Source organism: Myiozetetes cayanensis, unplaced genomic scaffold (genome assembly GCF_022539395.1).
Source record: "Myiozetetes cayanensis isolate MyiCay16 unplaced genomic scaffold, myiCay2020 scf24, whole genome shotgun sequence".
In the NCBI taxonomy this organism is placed as follows: domain Eukaryota; kingdom Metazoa; phylum Chordata; class Aves; order Passeriformes; family Tyrannidae; genus Myiozetetes; species Myiozetetes cayanensis.
In genome coordinates, this window is record NW_026087456.1 from 8,582,955 (window position 1) to 8,603,525 (window position 20,571).

The 20,571-nt window shown below is 42.5% G+C and overlaps 1 protein-coding gene across 28 annotated transcripts in view; it reads right to left on the reverse strand.

The window, feature by feature from the left end:
* Nucleotides 1-20,571, reverse strand: part of ANK2 (ankyrin 2) — a 260,645-nt gene that overhangs the window by 83,578 nt on the left and 156,496 nt on the right. For 25 of the 28 annotated variants that reach the window (XM_050320644.1, XM_050320646.1, XM_050320643.1 and 22 more), the window contains 7 exons: nt 19,276-19,374; nt 18,657-18,755; nt 7,231-7,329; nt 4,386-4,571; nt 3,921-3,944; nt 1,969-2,067; nt 779-877 (listed from right to left, as the gene is read on the reverse strand). In XM_050320644.1, the coding sequence (XP_050176601.1) occupies nt 779-877; nt 1,969-2,067; nt 3,921-3,944; nt 4,386-4,571; nt 7,231-7,329; nt 18,657-18,755; nt 19,276-19,374 (705 nt within the window). The remainder of the gene's footprint in view (nt 1-778; nt 878-1,968; nt 2,068-3,920; nt 3,945-4,385; nt 4,572-7,230; nt 7,330-18,656; nt 18,756-19,275; nt 19,375-20,571) is intronic. The other 3 variants (XM_050320642.1, XM_050320655.1, XM_050320665.1) reach the window with 1 other exon arrangement.

Sequence of the window (20,571 nt, forward strand, 5' to 3'; positions counted from 1 at the left end):
CTGCTCTAAACTCTACTAAAACACCCTCTATTACTTTGAAATACAATTTTACAGACCAAGTATTTAAAAACCAGCAGCTCTCAAGAGCAAACCCTGTGCAGTTTTCAGTCTGAATAAAAGACCACCTTTTCCCAGGAGACTCTAAAATCCCATTTCAAATAATTAACCCCACCCATATAAAATGATGGGGTTTTCTTTTGTCCTGAAAGACTGTGCATAATCAGCCATAAATAAAGAGCAGAGCGATGATGTGGCATTTCAAATAGCACAGCTGGGAGGAGGAAGCCAGTGAGAGTCACCTCATTCTCCATGGTTTGTCTGGGGAAGGGTGAGTGGCTGCTGGCACGGGTCAAGTTACCTGTTCCCAGTATTGCCTCTCAAATAAAATAAAAAGGGACTGAGCCCACTAAAGAAGTTTCCACGGGGACTGGCACAGACATTTATAGCTGAGTCCAGACCCTCTGCTTCCCACAGCTGTGCATCACACATGTGTCATGTGAAGCTGGACCAACTAACAGGCTTATTACCTAAAAAAAGAGCAGTTTCATCAATTTTTTCTTGTATGATACAGGTAGATTATTCAGGAGGCTCAAGGAAATAGTACTTCTGCCTCCTACTATCACCAACACCTGCTGTTCTTTAGTCTGAGAGCATAGAAAACAGTCTACATAAAACAAACACACACAACAAAAACCAAACCAAAAGCAAGCAAGCAAAAAACATCCCAGTCCACTCCCAGGGAGGGAAAATATCATATGCAGGGAACAGAAAGACTCACCCTGGTTTTGGCATCGATCTGCCCTCCGCGATCCAACAAGAGCTTCACCATGTTTGTGTTTCCCCTTTTGGAAGCCACATGCAGGGGGGTGATTCCATTCTACACCATGAAAAGAACAAACCATGAGCCGGATGGATTGGGAGGGGTGTAATGGGGGCGAGTTCGGGATCGGATCACAACAAATGAGAGCATCACATCGGAGAGAAGAAACGAAAACGCGGTTGAGCATCAGAGCTGGGCACACACCATACACAAGCTAGAGTTAGTAACTCCTTTCTAAGTAAGACTCTCTCGTCGCTGTTCTGGGGCTCCTGAATAAATGAAGCAGCACATCTGCCCAAGCAGCAAACATGGCAGTCCCGGGCTCAGACACACACAGACACACACCAGAGTCCCGAGGAGTCAATAGTCACAGCACACTGATGCCTCTGAATCACTGCAACGCACACAGAGGGCACAAACGCGTCAGGGGCAGGGCCCTCTGCAGGCTGACAGCCCTCGAGAACACTTTGGGTGAGGTCAGAGGTTCTATCAGCAGCTACTCCCGGGTTGGATACGGCAGGAAGGCAGTCTGGAAGGCACAACCCTAAAGTAATTCAAAGTGTGTCTGGCAAAATTAAATGGCAGACATGTGATCCAGGAGCCAGGTTGAGGTTACCAGAGGTTTCCAGGGCACCAGATGCTGTACTTCCAACTACGTAATATGCAACAGCAAAAGGACTGTAGTACATAGCTCTGCAGTTGTTTACCACAAAAGAGTTTATGTAATGGCAATATACCCTGCTCACAGTTTTCAAAATGTGTTTATATGTGAAAACACCAAATTAAAGGGGTATAGTGAATACTGGATACTGGGAACAGCCAATCAATCCTACTCCTGTTTCCAGAGCATGTCTAACAGACTGAAAAGCTGAAGTCTGTTGACACATTGTGAGAGTATCAGCTTTCTGGAGCTGGTCAGAGGAGCCTGCTTCCTCCACCTGGGAATTCTGGTCACTACACAACTCCCAAGGCCTCTGATGCATTGCAAACCTTAAGAATTACTGCAAAAAAAGACATCTTTGACCACAACAGAATTTCAGCCTTACTTTGCTCCTCTCTTAACTCAACCCTTGACTCCAGAGTTACACAGAAAAATCAGCCCGCTTTCAGGCCATTCCAAGTGAGAAGGTCAAGGAAAGAGCCCGTACCCTTGCTGTGAAGTCGACTGCAGCTCCTCGGTTGAGCAGCAGCGTGGCCACGTTGACGTTCCCGTAGTGTGCGGCGATGTGCAAAGGTGTAAAGCCACTCTACAAAGGGAAACAGCCCTTGTTATACACATCAGTTTGTACAAGATCATCAGCTCGACTACAACCTGATTTTAAACCTGCTGGCAAACAAATGTATGGTGTTTCTTTTACCCAGTTCACCTATATTACAGCAGAACTTTCACAGGGCAGTTTTCATACTAAAGGTTATCAAAAGTACTTCTGTCTTTCATTCTCCAACTTAGATTTCTGCATCAGTGGTCAAAAAGAGTAGTTTTCGTCTCAGAAAAATATTAATATATTAGCCATTCTTGAAGAAAACAAAGGAAGTTTCCTTATTAGAGTTTGGAAGCAACATGGATCTTGTGGGCTGCATCTGTTTATTGGGTTTAGATAAATGCCCACAAAGTTGCTGGACTCTTATTTTACTGCTCTTAGAAACAAGGAAAATATTTCCCCCATTTTTGTTTGTTTGTTTTTCTTTTTTTTTCCGCTTTTCTTTTTGAAAGCAGTAATTATTCAAAATGAAATCCAAGAGTTTGGTTTATACGAGAAACTTAGTAGCACAGTAAAAGAATTGTATTTATTTATGTTTATACATGATTTGGATCACAAAGGACCTGAAGAAACTTTGCCATCTATAACTGAGAAGCAAAAACAATTGAGTTTTGAATACTAGAAGGTGAAAGCTGCTCCAGCTACGAGATACAGAATCATTTGACAACAGTAAAAAAGATTAAATCTTCAGAAAGTAGGACACAGAGCAAGCTTTCAGCTTCATAAGTAATTCAAGGAGAAAGGGCCTTGCTTTTGAGGTTTCCCTGAAGAGCTTTACACTGATTCTATTGGATCTCGCTGAGAGTTATAGAAAGAGAGAAATACTTTTGGCCTCTTGACTACAGCACGTTTCATTCCTTTCAGTGGACAAACCACCATCTTAAACTACTCATGGAACAAAGGAATGTGGGCAGGTGTTGCCCTCCTTCAGCAGGCACTGCAGCAACACTTCCACGTTCACCACAGCGAAGAACATTCCCGTGGGTGGGTCAGATGCCGAGAGAAGCTGCCACCCTTCAATTCACATCACCGGCTGCCTCCCCAGCAACCTGCTCATGTGTGTGCACACACCAAGCGGGAAGGGCCTTCCCATGGGTGCATCCATTCATAATTCATTCCCTCCTCTGACAGGAAAAACTCCATTATTCAAGAGCAGGCGTTCAAATGCCAACTGCATTCTTGGAAATCACTTTTTTTCTCCTAAATGGGATAACAATCTTGTGGGGAGAAATCCCGGTTTGAGCCAAGAGGAGCTACCATTTTTAGTGGAAGAGTTTGGAGAGTTGGTATTTCCAGCAGCCATATGAGAAATGTATTATTTACTGCAGGTAAATTCGGATTGTGTGCTATCCCTTGGGGCTTTGCAAAACTTTATGGAAAAGGTCAAAATAAGAACAATGTAAAAATAAGCAGATGCCCTGTTTTTACCTTGGGGAATTCAATTACATTTATTATTGTAAAAGATGGAAAATTAATTTTACCATTATTCTGGCTGAGCCAGACACCTTGATTTAGTTATGCCAAGGGAGTGCATTTTCATAATTAATGAAACTGAGCTAAAAAAGCATCTTTATCCTCTTAGCTCCATTACTCGCTTCAGACTTCTTTGAACTAATGTGAATTCTCAAAAGTGTCCTTCACTGGTGACACAAATAAAAAGAAATTCTAAGACAAAGGATGAATAAAAATAGGTTTGCCAAGTCCCAAATTTCTATGGATTAAAAAAAGAGCCATATCTTCACTTTCAATGCTAAATAATAAAGAAATATTGCCACAGAGCAGAGAAAATAATCTTAAGTAAAACAGAAAGAGTAATTAAAAATTGTTGATCTCGGTACCTCAGTCGTCCTATTCACCATCATCTGATGCAGCGTGGTTTGGGAAAAAGAGGAACAATATTAAAGACTGGTCGCAAAATGAAGAACTGTGTTGCTTTTTTTGAAATGAGTTATGCTGTTAATTATGGGAAAAGCCATTTGAGCATGCATTTAACTTTAAATACAACCCATATTCCCATGGGCAATAAACCAGTACCCTACTTAACAGGGAAGCAGGGATCCTGCCTCCATTCCAGAGCCTTCTGGTTTACAAGTAACGCGGAAAAAGCTGGTTACCAAAGAAATGGGAGGCGTGACTCAAAAAACCAAAAATGAGCAGGTTGGAATTACTGCGAAATTAAACATACTGCTGGTGGCAGAGGGGGAGGAAGGCGCCTCTCCACACTGAAGTTCCCTTTAATGGCTGGGCTGAAGGAATCCCCGGGGCCGCCCACCCCGTTACCTGCCCGGCCGCTGCTGCGTTACCTTGGACTGCACGTCGGCGTTGTGGTCGTTCTGCAGCAGCAGCGCCGCCGACTTGGTGTCGTCCTTCCTGGCGGCGATGTGCAGGGCTGGCAGCCTCACCTTGCCCTTGGTGTCGTTCTCCAGCAGGATGGCCACCGCCTGGTTGTGCCCCTGCTGCAGTGCCACAGCCAGAGGAGTGAAGCCGTCCTGGGGGAGAGGAAGCCAAGGTGAGGTGCGCTCGGTAAGGAGGAGGATGCGGAGCTTCTGTGACTTGCAGCAATCTGAGATGCTCGTTGCCAGCTGTTTCCCACCTCTGCACCTCCGTCTCCATCAGCAGCACAGCATTTTAACCCTTTTCAAACGTCTTCCAAAGGCTTTCAAACATTTCAAATGCATCTTTTCCCACTTTGGTCTTTTTTTTTAACTCAGGTACAGGCAAAGTATTGTTTTACATCTTAATTGCTCCCTGTCTTAAGGCAGGCCACAAAGCATATTTTTAGCAATTTTTTGGTAAACTTAGTGAGCACTGAACAAACTAGATGTGAAAAATATACAGGGAGCCCATTTGTGAAGAGAAAGCGTATCTTTGGATGCATTTGCTGCTGTTCACATTCCAAGTTACACGTGGACCATGAGTCAAGAAAGCCACACCATGTTTAGGAATTTATTCTGATCCGAAGGAGGAAAATATCAGATTATTTGTATTTTTTGGAAAAGCAAAGAAAAATATCCCTGCTTGACATTCCTAGTTTTAGCTCTGTTCTAAAATTAGTTTCAAATTGTCTTGCTCCTCCCACACATGCCTGGGATGGCCAATGCTTTTAAAACCCATCACGTGACCACAGCCTGCTCCTCCTGGCTGAAGTACTGCCTGCTCCCAAATATTTCACTCTGATTTGACACTGGTCATGCCCCCTCCCCAAGCACAGGTGTGCTGTAACCACATGAGGGACGGGAACACTTTGGAACAGGAATATGGAAAGAGGATAAGATAATAAAGGCCAAGTTAGGAAGGAACGAGAGCTGCCATATGCTGAAAGAAACATCTGAGGAATTGCCAGAGCCATTTTTCCCCTTAGTAATCTAATAACTTTTGCGTTGAGCGGTGGGTAGGTGTGTTGTAACAGCGATACTGCCGTGGTTTCTGCCTGTAACAGAGATTAAATTCTGTGCAGGGAATTAAAAAGGGGTGAACAGCTGACGAAACAGCTGAACCGTAAAGATAATTCTGAGATTGGGGCTACATAAGGTGTTGAAATGGCTTAATGCATTTGCCTTTCGCCTCTGGGAACATGAGAACAAATCCTGGATTAGAGGCCCTGTGAAACTGAGCTCATCCTTACCCTCCTTTTGTATCCATTCACATGTAAGCCTGGGAGGAAACGAAATACATTCAAAGGCAGCGCAAGTTTCAAAGCTTCAAAGACAAGATCATCCATTTGATTTGCACCATTTCATCCTCCACCCTTCTCTAAAAGGACAACCCTCTTTCTGCATTCCCTCTGCCATTGCTTCTGGAAAGCACGGTTGACCACAGTTTGGAGGAGACTTTTCATTTCCTGACCTCCCATGAGGAGCTCCAGCCTGTGATGCCAAATACAAGGTCCTTATCCACGTATTCCAGTGGCATCCACAGCTCAGGCTGCCATCCCACCTTACTGAATGTGCCATTTCTTCATCCTGCTCATGAAATGAACTCTAGGAATGTGTGGAAACAAAGGGTGGCTGAGGAACACTCACAGAACCACAGAAACCATCTCCTCAGCAAGACCTGAACCTAACACTGACCTGGGTCTGCAAATAAGGATGTCAACAGCCTTAACTTTCCAAGCTACAAAGGGAGAACTGACCTTTCTCATGGCAGCACACAGACCTGGAATCAGGTTCAGAGTAAGGGTTATTTTATATATATATTTCCCATGAATTATAACCATCTCGGCCTCACACTCCCTGTAAACTGACTGAACTTCCAAGTGCACCTGACCATCCTAGCCAGCAAAGTCACTGGGAGAAAGGCTGCCAGCAGGTGACTGTGGGCTCCTGGAGAGCCCAGGTCCCCTGGGCTGCACTCCCAAGGAGTGTGTTTCTGCCACGTTGCCCAGCAATCCCACGGGAATGCCGGACCTCAGAAAGCTGACATGTAACGTGATCACCTCAGAGAGGATTATTTCAGGAGCTGTCACCAAATGGTACAGTATCCACTGAGAGAGGGGACACTGAAACAGCTGGTAATGCTGACAGTTCGCTTTGAAGGGAGGAGAGTGAGCATAAAAGCACCAGCATTTACAACTCATCCACCCATGGGGGGCAATCCAAAATGGGAATGTTTCTGGACAGACAAAGGAAAAGTAAGAAATGTGAGGAAAACCTCTGAGGGGAAAGGAACTTTCCCACTGGTACTTCACATGGCACAAACAGGAAGGTGACACACTTTGCAGCACAGAGCCTGTTCACTCATCCCCTTGGCTTGGAATAAAAGAACACTCGGCAGAAAGGGAGCACGAGGAGGGAACAAAATGAGCACAGTCCCCATGTTTTTCCATTGCCCTTAAATCCCTCTTTAATTATTGTGCTTCAGTTCCTCTTGAGACAGAGACCTCCTCCACTCATCACTCCTGAACTTATCTAAAATCCCAAGGCCCAGTGCTGGGGTCATGGTTGGACTCGATGGTCTTAGAGGTCTTTTCAAACCTAAACAACTCTATGACTCTAAAAGGAAGCTTGTTAACAACTACCTGTTGATATTAATTGTTTTTATACCATTTTACACCACACACACCCTTTCAGACACAGCCCACACAGTCCTGACTTTAAACAATCTGAATATAAAGGCAAATCAAAATATGAGACCAAAAAACCCCCTCACCTCAGTGGCTGTGCTTTGGTTGGCTCCATTTTCCAGGAGATACTTCACCACCTCAATGTGGTTCTCCTGAGCTGCCATGTACAAAGGAGTAAAGCCATTCTAGGAAGAACACAGGAGAAAATATTCTGTTAAGGGAAGGGAATACACCAGCAATAAAGACCCACAAAGAAACACGTGGCTGAAAACGCATTTGTGGGGTTTTCTAACTGAAATGCTCTAAGTGTGTAGCAGAACAACTTTGTATTTTTAACTTTGGATGGTAACGTTTATTGCCATTGAAACCCATGGACCTCTACGTGCTTTCTCACTCATCTTCTCCTGACACTTATTTTACAGTAATTATTAATATCAGCTATTCCTTGCTGATAGTGCTCAGGGACTGCAAAGCTGGCAAGAAGGTTTTATGAAAGCTGACAGGAAAGCAAGAGTTTCCTCCACTTACTACATTTACTTGAGCAAAGATGTGATCCCCTGGAGACTGTGAAGTCCATACCTCCTGACAAGCTCAGCAGAGATGGCAAAGCCTTAACATTCCACAGCAAATTCTGCAATGCATAAAACATTGCAAATCATCCGACATAAAGGAACCCAGCCTTGCAAAGGAACCACTGCATTTCTGACCATACAGCAGGTTCATTATCATTTCACTAAAAACATACATTAAAATGTCCTGAAGTTATTAAAAGAATTTGCTTCGGATAAAACAGGAATGAGAAAAAGTTCTTTTAAGTTAACCAACCTACTCTGATCCAGGCAAATTCATTAGAAATGTAAGGCTTTTCTTCCCATTAAAATATTTTAATGCAAACGATTTTAATTCATTACCTACAAAATCCTGATGAAACAAAGGCATGCAAGTGAGCTGCCTGCCTAACAACTTTCTTCTAAGAGTTTTTAGGATTGCTAAAAAGACCTTATAAAATTCTTTAATATTCTGTAGGCAACCAAGTAACATAAGAGGATATGATCACCTATACTTCTGAAAACATTCTTCTGGCTTAGAGTGGCAGTTTTAGATAGAAAATAAACCCTTAACCAGACTTCAAATATGCAATTTATTTGTAATTTATTTTATTATCTTGTGTGGTGTCCCACTGAATGATAGGCTTGTGCATTCACACATGGGGTCAGAATTAATGCAATGAGAACTAAAAACCCTGTTTCAGAGAAGCCAATATTACTCTTTCTAGAAAACCTGCTGTGCAAACATTCCAGTAATTTCCTAAGGAAATGAAATCTCATTTTTCAGTCTCTGGATAACGCAAAGACTGTAGAATTGATATCTTTACAACCCCCCCTCTGTGTTTAGAAATGTAGAAGATTGGTCAGGCAATAAACATCATTTATGTTGTGGATGTCATGTATGATATATGTCATGTATGTTGTAGCAATATTTAATTGCATTTATTTGCATAATATTCTGGCATTTGCATTGACAATCTTGGGACATAGAATTAATAAATGGCACCCAGAGAACAGTTAAGAGCACTCCAGTGCCAAGACTGGGGGATGTATTTTGAGTGGCTTTGCACAGGAGTCAGTTATTATCCAGTATTCTCAGAAATGACTCCAAGGAGGGAACAGAATGCTCTTATTATAGCCACAGACAGCATGTTCTGCAAGTCCACCACACCACAGGAGTGTCATTTGAAAAGGTCCCTGTAACCCTGGAGAAAAAAACCTGGAAAATTCATTTAGTAAGGACAAAGACAAGTTTCTCTGCTATTGCAGGAAAGGTAAACTATGCACACTGGGAACAGTGAGTTAGAGAAGAATTCTGCAGGAAAGGACCTGAAGGTCACAGTGGTCTTTCACAGGGTCACTGGTCAAGGAGTTCATGGTGCAGATAACAAAGGCAATCCTTGCACTGGCACAGAGAAGTATCTCCCCAGGGAAGCTATATTTGGCTAATAATTGGTGGTGTTCTGTCTGTAAAGGGCAAACGAGGAAAACAAGACAACAGCCCTTAAAGAGAAGCGTAAAGGTCTGTTCTGCACGATCACGATGACTAAAACGAAAAACCACAGCGTTTACAAGGTTGCTGGAGGGGAAGATTCAGGTTGGGCATCAAGAAAAGCCTCTCAACAGGAAGGTCAGTCCCTCGTCCCAAATCACTGCTCCCACCAGGCAGCAAACTGACATGCACGTGGAGCCAGGCTCTTCCACGTCCACCCACCCTGGGGCAGGAGCTGGTGAGTCAGGGAGTGTGGCCCTGCTCTCCTCAGACAGCTCTTTAACAGGGAGGGGGGATAGGAGAGATGCCCTCACGGCAGAGAACGCAGGAACGCCGTTCCCAGTGCAACTGGGGAGCTGCAGGGGATCGCCAGGCACAGGCACGAGCTGGCACTGGCAACTGGGAACAGATTGGGTTCTTTTCCACTGCACTTGTGCAGAAAACACAGAGGGAACCTGCAGGTAACCCAGCTGGCTCACCGTGTCATTTTTCCTTCCTGCTCCGGAAAGAAACAACGTGGCAACTTATTAGGTAGAACTAAGAGTGATTTTCCACCCGCCTCATCAGCTTCTCAATATTAAAGTCTCATTTTCTAAACGTAATATGTGCCATTTATAAAGTCCTTCTAGCACTGAATATTACAAGGATCACGCCAGTTAATACAAATGGGGGGAATATGACGATTCTCAAGCCCGAGTAAATCAATTTGCTTAAGAGCTTTGAAGAATCTAATTTTTTTTTAATCAAGTCCCTGGTTCTGGAACGGAATTAGGACTATAAATCCTGGATTAGGAGACCATAAACAATGGATATATATATATATGACTTCATGATGTTTTAGCACCAAGAAGGACTAAGTGTTCTTCCACACAGAGATCCAGAGGAGTGCCCATATATCATATATATCATACCTGTGCTACAATCACACCTGAAACTACAGCAGTCAGGGATAAGGAAATTCTTGCACATAAAATCATAGTCTCTTTTTTTTTTTTTCTTCAGGCTTTAATTATGGTCTAAAACTACTGTATGTATTTTCTTGAAATCTGGTTGGGAATTACACACCAAGATTTGTATGCAAAACTACTGAATACGCCAGAAAAAGATCCCACTGAATTTCTCCCCCTGGCAAGGTCAAGCCTGATTGTTAATGCTGGCAGGGAGAAGTCTGCTTTCTCAGGCTGCTTTCAGTGAAGCTCTGCTTTCAGAGCTTCTAATTGCAGTGTCCCTGACCTCAACACTCCTGGCCCTCGGCCAGAGGACTCCTATTTTAGGATTCCCAATATGCCTGCCCTCCTGGGCAGAGCTGTGCCCAGTGGGATTGCCTGTTAGCCCTGCTGGAGCTCTTCCTTCTCACCTGGTCACTGGACCCCAGGAGTTCTGTGCCTCCTCCTGCCCTGCCTGGTCTCTGGGATGTGTCTGTCTGTCTGTCTGTCTCCTACACAGCAAGTGTCTGCCTCTCCCAGACAGCCCTGCAGCTGAATGGGAATGCCCACAAAAAAAGAAGATCATTCCCAAAGTTTCCTTTCCTATGGTCAATTTAAAATCCCTTTCCCAGTTCCTCACTGAGTTTCCAAGTGCTGTATGGCCAACACTTGGGTTCTCTGTTCTGCTTCCAGAGATTCTTCAAAGCTCCGGATCCCAGATCTCTCCAAACTGAACGAAACGTGGTTTTCCCTTGGCTCTTGTTTCACTCTCCCAAAGTGTTTTCTACCAAATCCGTGACATGCTGGTTAGTGATTCTCTGTGGATGAACTGCAAGGGAGACTGACCTCTCCCCTCAGCATGTGGAGTGGCACAGAGAGGGTTTACTGGGGAATCATTACTTCCATAAATTTCTTTTCAGTTTACAGCCCTGTACTGCACAAACCCAGTCCAGAATTAAAGCAAAAATACTGACTGTGACCTGAAAAAGGAGAAACGAACTGTGATGTGTAATCATGTTACATTTGTATGTTTAAATGTTGTGCATCTTCTGAAAAGCTGAAATTAATCGTGTAATGATAAGTAACAGTCACTTCCAAACAATGGTTTCATCAGAGTATTTGTAGCGAGGACAGAGCACTCCGATATCATTATCCCTCCAAATGTGAACTGCAAGATGTTTACTGCTGTAATGTAAAGTCAGAATGAGAAATTATCACTAAACAGAGTATATTTCACACCCCATTCTTTCTACTACATTCACTGATTTACTGCCTAATTGGAGAAAATGAGTAGCTCTCAACGATTCTTCAAGCTATTAATGCAAATTGGCAAGTCTATCCATGACTCAGAATTTGTAATCATTAAATTTTGCCCGAGTCCTAATGAAGAACACAGGCTGAAGGAGCAGAGGGATTATTAGAGCACTGAGAAAATCATGCAGTTCTGTGGCTTGGTGGAGCTTTATTTCAGGGCTTGATTTCTGACTTTCAAGGAACTTGGGTTCCTCCTTGCATGCAGTATTGAATTATCAGGGTTTAGTGTCCATATGCCTACAGAATCTCTCCATCTTATGTCCATATATACATATATTCATACTGATAAGGAAAAGAGAGAAAACAGAGATACAGCATCTCTACATTTTGCCTCTCTGAAGAGGATTCACGAGAGTTAGCTACATCCCCTTTGATTAAATTTAAGTTGTTAATATAAACCCGGATGAACAAACCTATTTTATTTGAAAGGCCTCCAGGAACTGCTTAAAACTGTATTAGAAGATCACTGAGATTCCCAGGAAAGACAAGAAAAACTGGCATCTCATGCAATGGCTTACATGCAAGGGTTCATTTCTACTTACTGAAAAGGAAGAGACAGTGACACAAAGAGTGAGACAAGGGTGAGACAAGCTTAGATTATTCCTCAAACAGCTCACACACACTATAAAACCTGGGTGATTCATGGTCAGGTGGTAAAACACTGCTTTATGCAGTAAGATCATGATCATTTGAGGAGGCCTTCAAGTCCAATAACTGTTTCAGGACTTTTTTCCTACTCTTCCAGAACAATAAGTTCCTGATCTGAACCTTCATTCAGTGATACAGGAGATGACCCTTGGAGGTACCTTCCAACCTCAACCCTTCTGGGATTCAGTGAGAAAGCCTCTAACAATCCAAGCAATACATTAATTGTTCTCAGTGAAATATGAGTGGGACAAATAAATGCAACACTGCAAGTTAAATTCAGAGCAACCATCTCGACAGCATCACCAATATCACAATTCTGGGAATCCTGATGTGCATTATGCTCAGAGCATTATTTTCAGCCAGGCTATAAATAAACTCGACGTAAGAGGATTGTATCAGAGCAGGAGAGATTCTCTGCATAAAAGGGTGAATTAAGGATAGATCAAGGTACCAACTTTAATTTTCAAAGCTTTTTTGTTGGTGTTAGCTTATATCAAAGTCCAAAAGTTTTACACAGCAGCAACTTTTCCAATTATTCACATTCCTATTTCCTTTTGGTTAAAATATATTTTCCACAAAAAACAGATAATCCATACTCTTTTTTATTTAAAAAAATCTCATAAATAATTAGACTATAACATCTGTACTTATATTCAGTCAAATATTGTCGAATTTGCAAAGACAAGCTAAAGGGAAATTCGGATTATTAATTTTAAGGTGCCTAAGGAGTCTCATTTTGCTACTCAGTCAAGGGAAAGAGGGATACTCCAAAATAAGATTTGGAATATCTGAATCAAGAGCTCACCTTGCTGAACTGACAGCTGAAGCAGCGTGAAATTGAGAATGCAAAGGTGGATTGAAGGAAACTACTCTTTATTATCTACAACTACAGAGTATTTGTGAGCAGAGAATTGCTCAAAGTGGCACACCTACAAGGGCACAGCAGAGCTACTGGATTCTGAATCTACTGTGAAATCCTCCAGCAAGTGGCAGCTAATCATTTAGGTGACAATTCCTACATCCATCACACGTGGCAGATGCCGAGGCCCATAGGGTCCCACAGATTAAAGATGAGAAAAGCATTTAGGAAAAAGGCCAGAATTGCTGAATTTAGGGAGGTTGGTGATTCTACTTTACTGGTGCAAACAGTTAAACAAACATAAAAATAAAAAAGGGTATTTTCTTGTTTGAGATGGCAGATCATAAGACTAATTTGTAATAAATACGAATTCTTTAATGTAGTGACACTGAAGCCTACACTGGAAATAGTACCACCCCTTCAGCTGTCCCACTAATTCCCTAGTAATATAAATAGTGTTTGCCACTCTATACTTACACCACAGCAATAATTCTAAAGCCTATGGATATATTATGTTGTCTGGGGTGTGATCAACTTGGTAAGTTCAGTCAGGAGAGATCACCCGGGACTCCCAACTGCAGTGTAAGTATATGACCCTGCTACAGGACCCTCCTCTCTTGGGAAGTGGGATTCTAAGTCACTGCCCAGCTCAGATGCTGAATTTAAAGAGCACAAATATTGTATTTCAACAGCTCCAACTATCACCACTTTCTCCACAAGAACAGCAAGGCAACAACAGAGCCTGAAACACAGGTAGGCAAAAATCGAGATGTTCCAGGCCTTGGAAATGGCATTTTTATAAAGAGGGAATGTGTAGTAGAAACTGAGCTGATGGAGAATAATGGGAAGAGCACAGAGGCACCAGGAAACACCACCCTGATAACCAGGCACAGGTGAGGGCCCAAAGGCTTAGTCAGGGCAGAGTCTCAAGTTCAGATTCCGGGCAGTCATCCAGAACTGCATTTGGGGTCTGCCCAGGGTAAAGGGAAAGCATTCCTGCAAGAATCCATTTAGTTTATGTTTACGGCTGAGGGTTGGAAGGAAGACAATACTGCGTTAAAATTATAAATAAAATGTTTCAGTTTGTTTGGTTGTGGCTCAGTTATCCCTACACTCTCCTAAATCCAGGTGGACAACATTTCCACTGCCTGGTTTTCATCGTGGCAGATTGTGTCATCACAGCAGGGCAGAAACGTGGTGTGCTGGTCTGGGGAGCCCCTACCCTTCCAGCTGGGATGCTGGGTTACTGCAGCCTCCTAAAGTTTATACATTTCAAGAATAAATATTATTGGCTGAAAAAAACCACCATCTTTTGTTTAAATTAAAATCTTTCAATTAATCTTAAAGTAAATTCACAAAAAAGACTAAGCATGTATTATAAATATTTGCAGCTGGTTTTCAGTCTTTGCTGGTTGAGATATTTGGTTTGGTTTTTTTGCATTGGTCTTAATGTATTACTTTTGTTTACATCTCTCAAAATCCATATAATCCTCCAGAAGGGCATTTCTTGCCTTTTTTTTTTTTCCCCCCTCCATTGAAAGGATAATGGGCCTGATCCTTCATTACATTAGCAATGATGAACTGCAGCTAAATCACCCCAGCTAAAAACCTGCCTCTCCAAATACACTGACAGAAAAGCAGCAAGAGCAGTTGGTGGAATTAAAGCCTTTTGTCATAATGGAGTGGCAAACACTCTGCAAAACATTCCAAAGGTAAGATTATCCTCACAAACCACAGGGAGAGCAATCTCTGGTAAAGCAAATCCTAGGGCATCCTGAGAGAGACAAGCTGATCGCTCCTCTGAGAGTCACCTAAATCCTCCCCTTGCTTTGTGGTGACATGGAATGTGGACATTCCACGAGCTCTCAGGGCTCCTTTCGGGGGATGCACACGGGGGCTGGAGATGTGCTGCTCCAAGGGATGCTTCAATCTCATGGACAGCCTGGATAAGAATGCTCCAGCAGTCACAACAGCATCTCCCATGTGCTGACATGGGAAGTGGTGACGGTAACGGGGGCAAATTTAAACAAAAATACTTCTTGGCTAATGTGTTCCCAATGCGCTTAGAGCAGGATGTCGAGGAAAGGAAACCGGAGGGCTTTTAAATAACCAAATCAGCTTGGGGGAGGACTGATTTATCTAATCCTTGCTCTCTGTATCTGGGTCACTTTAAATAATCTGATGATTAAAAGGGAGCTCCTCCTTTCGTGAGGGCCCCTAAAGGAAGCAGGGGTCAAAGCACGACCCACAGGGCTAATGGGGAACACGTTCCATTGTCATATCCCAGCTGCAGGAATTTGAAAATTGAAAGGAAGCACTTCTTACTTAGGTGCCTCCAGGAGAGGACAGCTCCCTTACAGTTCCCAAACAGGAGCAGATTGTATTGCCTCACTTGGTCTTTTTCCTTTCAGCTCTTTGTACCTCAGTCACTTGGCATTTGTCAAATCACCTCATCCTAAGAGGTGCAACTCTCTCCACATGACCTTGTTTGGAATGGAGGAAGGTCAGGATGGATCCATTCCTTAAGGAATGCACAGTCAGAACTGCTCAGCATCGTTGCTGCAGGGACAGTCTACAGGTTGGTTCAGTTATTAAGATTATTGCATTTGGGGTATCAACACACTTGGCAGGTTGATACTCCTGTTATGGGACATCCCTGATGTCTGCACATGAGTCTGACTTTAAGAGAAAGCAACAGAGACCAACAGCAATTTATCAAGGGGAAGGGTTGGACTGACTAAATCTGGTGATGTTTCTTCCACCTGGGAAAAAAAAAAATCAAGAACTCACATAAGAATTCCTAACACGTCACAAGAGCAGACACTTACTGGGAGGAAGAGCACAGAAAGAATTGCTTTGCCAAAGCACAAGCAACAACTAAGAATAGGTTTGGAGTAAAAGAAGTGATATGCCAAAAAAGACCAGCAACTTCTACATCTCTGGCTGTGCCCTCATTTCAGCCTTTGCCTGAAACGTGCTGGAGGAAGATGTGAGCCCTCAAATGACACAGATGCAGGTGAAAGTGGAGTCACTCAATTAGTAATCACTGTGCAATTAAGCTTTGCATCAAAATAGAAATTACTTTTCTAAAAATAGCAGTGATGACATGTTAGCCTAAAAGGAACAGGCTTCATAAAAGAGGAAGATGAGCAAAATAACAACTCCGAAGGCCAACATGAAGCTGAAGGGCAAAGCAAAGTAATCTAATAGAAATCCAAAATCCATAAAATCAGGGCTCTGAATGCTTAACAGCCTCAGATAGCACAGATAGGGTTTGTAATCCCAGTGGTTACAGTGGTTTTAATAGCATTTTCGGAGGTAATTCTGTTATTTCGTTGTTGCAAGGAACTGGAAAATGAGCCTGGTTTTTCAGATGTCACTGCTTGTAAGTTCTGATAAAAGCCAGTGTGTTTTTATACCATGTAATGGAGAAAATGAAAGCAAAACCAATAAACTGAACAAACTGGAGTTGTGACTACTCTTTTATCTACCAGTTCATCACCAGAGAAGAGATTCTGTCAATATGGCAAATTGTCATCACTGGAAATGAGAACGACCTTGACAGACAGCGAGTTCTTTAAAGAGGAAGTGATGGAGCGACCTGAGTAACTTCCCTGGCATTAAATCACCCCCAGCAAATGGCATTTCACAGGGGCCTACAAAAAATAAAGTGTGAAATAAGAGAGATGCCAAGGAGAGGATGTCATATACCCCCAATGGCAACAACTGCTCCTGAAAGGTTTCAGGGTGACAGTCCAGCACCTGTCCTTAAAAACAGAACGGAGAGGAAAAAAGAAAGACAAGCTGAGAATTTCAGTCATGATCTGTCACTTCTGTATTCAATTTACCTTTAATTTGTATTGTTGTTCATTTCTCACTTTGTCAATGAAGCTCTTTCCTGACACAGTGTTTTTCTTTCCATCCTTTCATCAAGAACACTCTTCCTGACTACAAAACTTAGTATTTGAGCGTACTCTGTTCAATCATTTCTTTTTTATATAACTTCATATTTTCATTTTCTGACCAGCTGTAGCTAAGTATGTTTGAATCTTTTTTAAATATTTTATCATAAATCACATGTCTAGTCTTTATTAATTCTGAAGTTTCAGGTTTCCTTCTCGGTTTTTTTTTTGCTAACATTTCTATGACATAAGTCATTGTTGATGTGTCAATGCAACCTAGAGCAGGAAGGCAGCATTCACCATCCTCATTCTGTTTGTGGAGCATAAAAAAATTCCTTTAGAATTAAAGTAAACCTTCCACTGGAATTCCTCCTCGGCAGCTGCAACAGGAGCCTCTGAACACCTCCCTCCTGCCTGCTGTAATCCAGCTATCATCCATCTTCTCCATCTCTTCTGGAAAAGCACAGCAGGCCAGAAAGGCCCCCAACCCAAAGGCCCCAAAGCTGGATGACACCACATTAAGGACTCACCCTCCCAGTCAACTCAAGGGGATTTGTTTAATGAAGACAGTGTGTCACAAATCCAGGACATATGTATCCCAGTAGTTGGAATTCATCCTGTCTGGAGGCAACCAGGGAGCAGTAATGGGGGGAAAATGTCCTCCATCACATTAATTCAATTAAATCAAGTAGCAAATGCCTGTTAGCAGCTCTGTGTGCCTTACAAAGCATCCAGTGCTAACAACAAATGTTTCAAACCAGAACACTATATAAAATAATACCTGTGAAAATATTTTCCAATTCTAATTGGATTTTCTTTTTTTTAATTTAGAAAACCCCATTTATTTTTCCAGCCTGAGGAAAAGCCTTTCTGAAGACTTTTTGAGCGATAATGCTTCATGAAAGTAACGTTTTCTACAATTATTTCTCTTAAAAGACTCAAACCCCTAACATTAAAGACATGATCTTCTAATAAACATGAAAAGGCTGATAAATGTACGAAGAAACTCATCCAGTTTGCTCATTATGAAAGGAGGTTTGAGCACTGGAATTACACCATTTCTTATCTTTAATGGGAAATAATTGACCACCAGCTGTCCCAAGAGAGCACTTTGGGAGTTATTTTGGGGCAAAAAGCATAATAAAGACAATATTTTTACAATCTTCAAGTCAGGTAGCTTAAAGACCTTTTCAGTTTCTCTCTCTTAAATGTGATGAAGGCACAGACAAACCTATTTATTTTGTAAAGGTATTTGTTCACCTCCTGCTCTTTACTGTGCACTGTCCACCTGGAATTGGGAACACCCAGGAGGGAACATGCCCCTGTTCTCTGGTGGGGTTTGGAGGGCAGTTTTTACAGTTGGTTTCCCTGCCAGGACAAGGTGAATTGAAATTCTTCCTGATCACGTAAGGAAGGAGTTCAGAAGCCTGGAGTGAGTTCTCTGCAAATTTTTAGCCAAAAAATAACCATATAAAGCAATTGTATAAATCAAGTCATGGAGAAATCCTCTTCTTCATTACTGCTCATCAAATTCCACTCAAATATCATATTTCTACCCTTGGAAAAATTTCTGAAACGAGTTCTTAAAGCACACCAGGAGATCCTAAAACATTTCAATCACCAACAATATGAGTTCCTGTTTACACAATGAGCATGTAATGACTTCAACTTGCTATTTACTTTTATTCTGCTTCCAGTGAACACCCCAATTCCCTTGATTTGTCAGGTTTGGACATTTGGAATCAGTGCCTAAAACCTCAGATCTTCCATATAAAGCCTCACCAAGCAACTTTTAGAAGAGAGAAGGGAAATCAGCACCATACCTGAGACTGTGCATTAATATTGGCTCCTTCCTTCACCAGAACTTTGACAACTTCAGTTTGTCCTGCTAAGGATGCAATGTGCAGGGCTGTATTCCCTTTCTGTTGGAGGGAAAGGGGAAAAATGAAAGATATTATTACCCTTCTTCAGGAATCATTTCAACCAGCAGTTTTTTTGTAACAGTCGGGTTCATGTGCCTGCCTGTGCAAAGGCTGAAAGCAAAACAACTTATCCCATGGGTGTTTTGTTCCATTGTGCCAGGAGAAAAAGGGTTCTGGATATGGTAAAGTCACTGACTGATTTTCACAGATTTGAAAAAAAATCTACTTTTTGGAGTTATATTCAGTCCTCTGTCTAATGGGGACCTGTCACTGGAAATAAAGAAAAATCTGGCACTGCTAAAAACTTCTAATGTTTCCCCTGTATTATTGGACAAATAATATTCTCCTCTTCATTTATTACTGATGGCCATCAGCAAGAAAGACTCCCAGGCCAAAAGAGAAGTACCAGTTTAAATATCAGTAAGGCATTTATGGTTTGTTTGATTTTTTTTTTCTGTATTTCTCCCACGTGTTTGACTTTTCCTTTCAGTAACCAAACATGCAGATGAGTGGGAATTACCTTCGTGGCAGAATCCACGGCCGAGCCTCTCTCCAGCAGTTCCTGTACCAGTCCCACATGGCCTTCTTTGGCTGCCAGGTGCAGAGCATTGAGTCCATTCTGCAAGCACAAGGGCCAGATCCATTACCAACCATCAGCTCCACATTCCTACCTTAGCCTGGGATAGGAGGAGGATTAGGAGCTGGAGCAGTATTACCTCTCTTAGCTGACTGTCTACATAAGTCAGATGTTTTGGACGTGGCTCTGTGGGACAAACTTCTCCAGTAACGTTTTTCTCATAGCAACAAAGACATCAAAACACAGTGTATTTCGTGAGGAGCCAGAAGACATTCCTTCCTTTCTGACAGCTTCCCACTTCCCCCCTACCTTGGGCATCTCCATGGAGCTCAGTATTTCAAAACCTGAGCGCATTTCTGCCTTCTCTTTACTGTAACCTTATCCAGCTCCCCTGAGGAATTATCAACACTGAGAAATCACAGGACTTAGCCCAATTTACACAGGATATGTCTATTCAATCAGGATTACTCCATGCTGATGGAGCTGAACGCTGGACTCTGCTCTGGGATAACTGGTATTAAACAGAAACCCCAAAGCACAGATAGACCAAAATGGTTGTTGATTACTTGTGGTTTCCAAAATTGATCCTTGATCTGGCACCCCTGCTGCTCTCTGAGCATGTCTTCACGAAACTTTGAGGTTTTGAAACCTCAAAAAGGAAAAGAAAATAAGACCTAAGATTGTCCAAAAAGCAACCTAAGAAAGTCAGCATCTAAATCCTTTCCACATTAAGCAAGAACAGGATGCTTTCTTTCATATAAATTCCAGTCACGGAAACCTTTTCTTCTTCTTCCTACTATCCCCATTCCACCCAAGGGAAAAAAACAGAATGACAGTCTGCTGTAGCTGAATTGCCAACCTGTTTTTCACAACCCTGCAATAATTTTCATGCTACATCAGGCAGGTGACAGGGACAGATCCTGCCATTCTCCCCAGCCCTCTCCTGCTTTCCATACTGCCAGCATCAGGAGCGATGCTCAGGTATTTGAGTCCCCAGCAGCAAGTGCAGCACGGCGTCATTTTTATCACTTTGCTCATCTCCAAGCACTTCAGAGTCATTTCTGTTGGGAACTAAACAAGCAGTTTTCTGCCTTTTCTTGTCCGTGCACAGAGGCAGTTCAGGCTTGTAATTCCCAGTGGGATTTTAAAGCACTTAGCACTTCACAGGAGGCATTTGATGGGAGTGGGTCCAACGGCTTTGGACACAGCAATCCAAACGCAGCTCTGTGCTAACTCCAT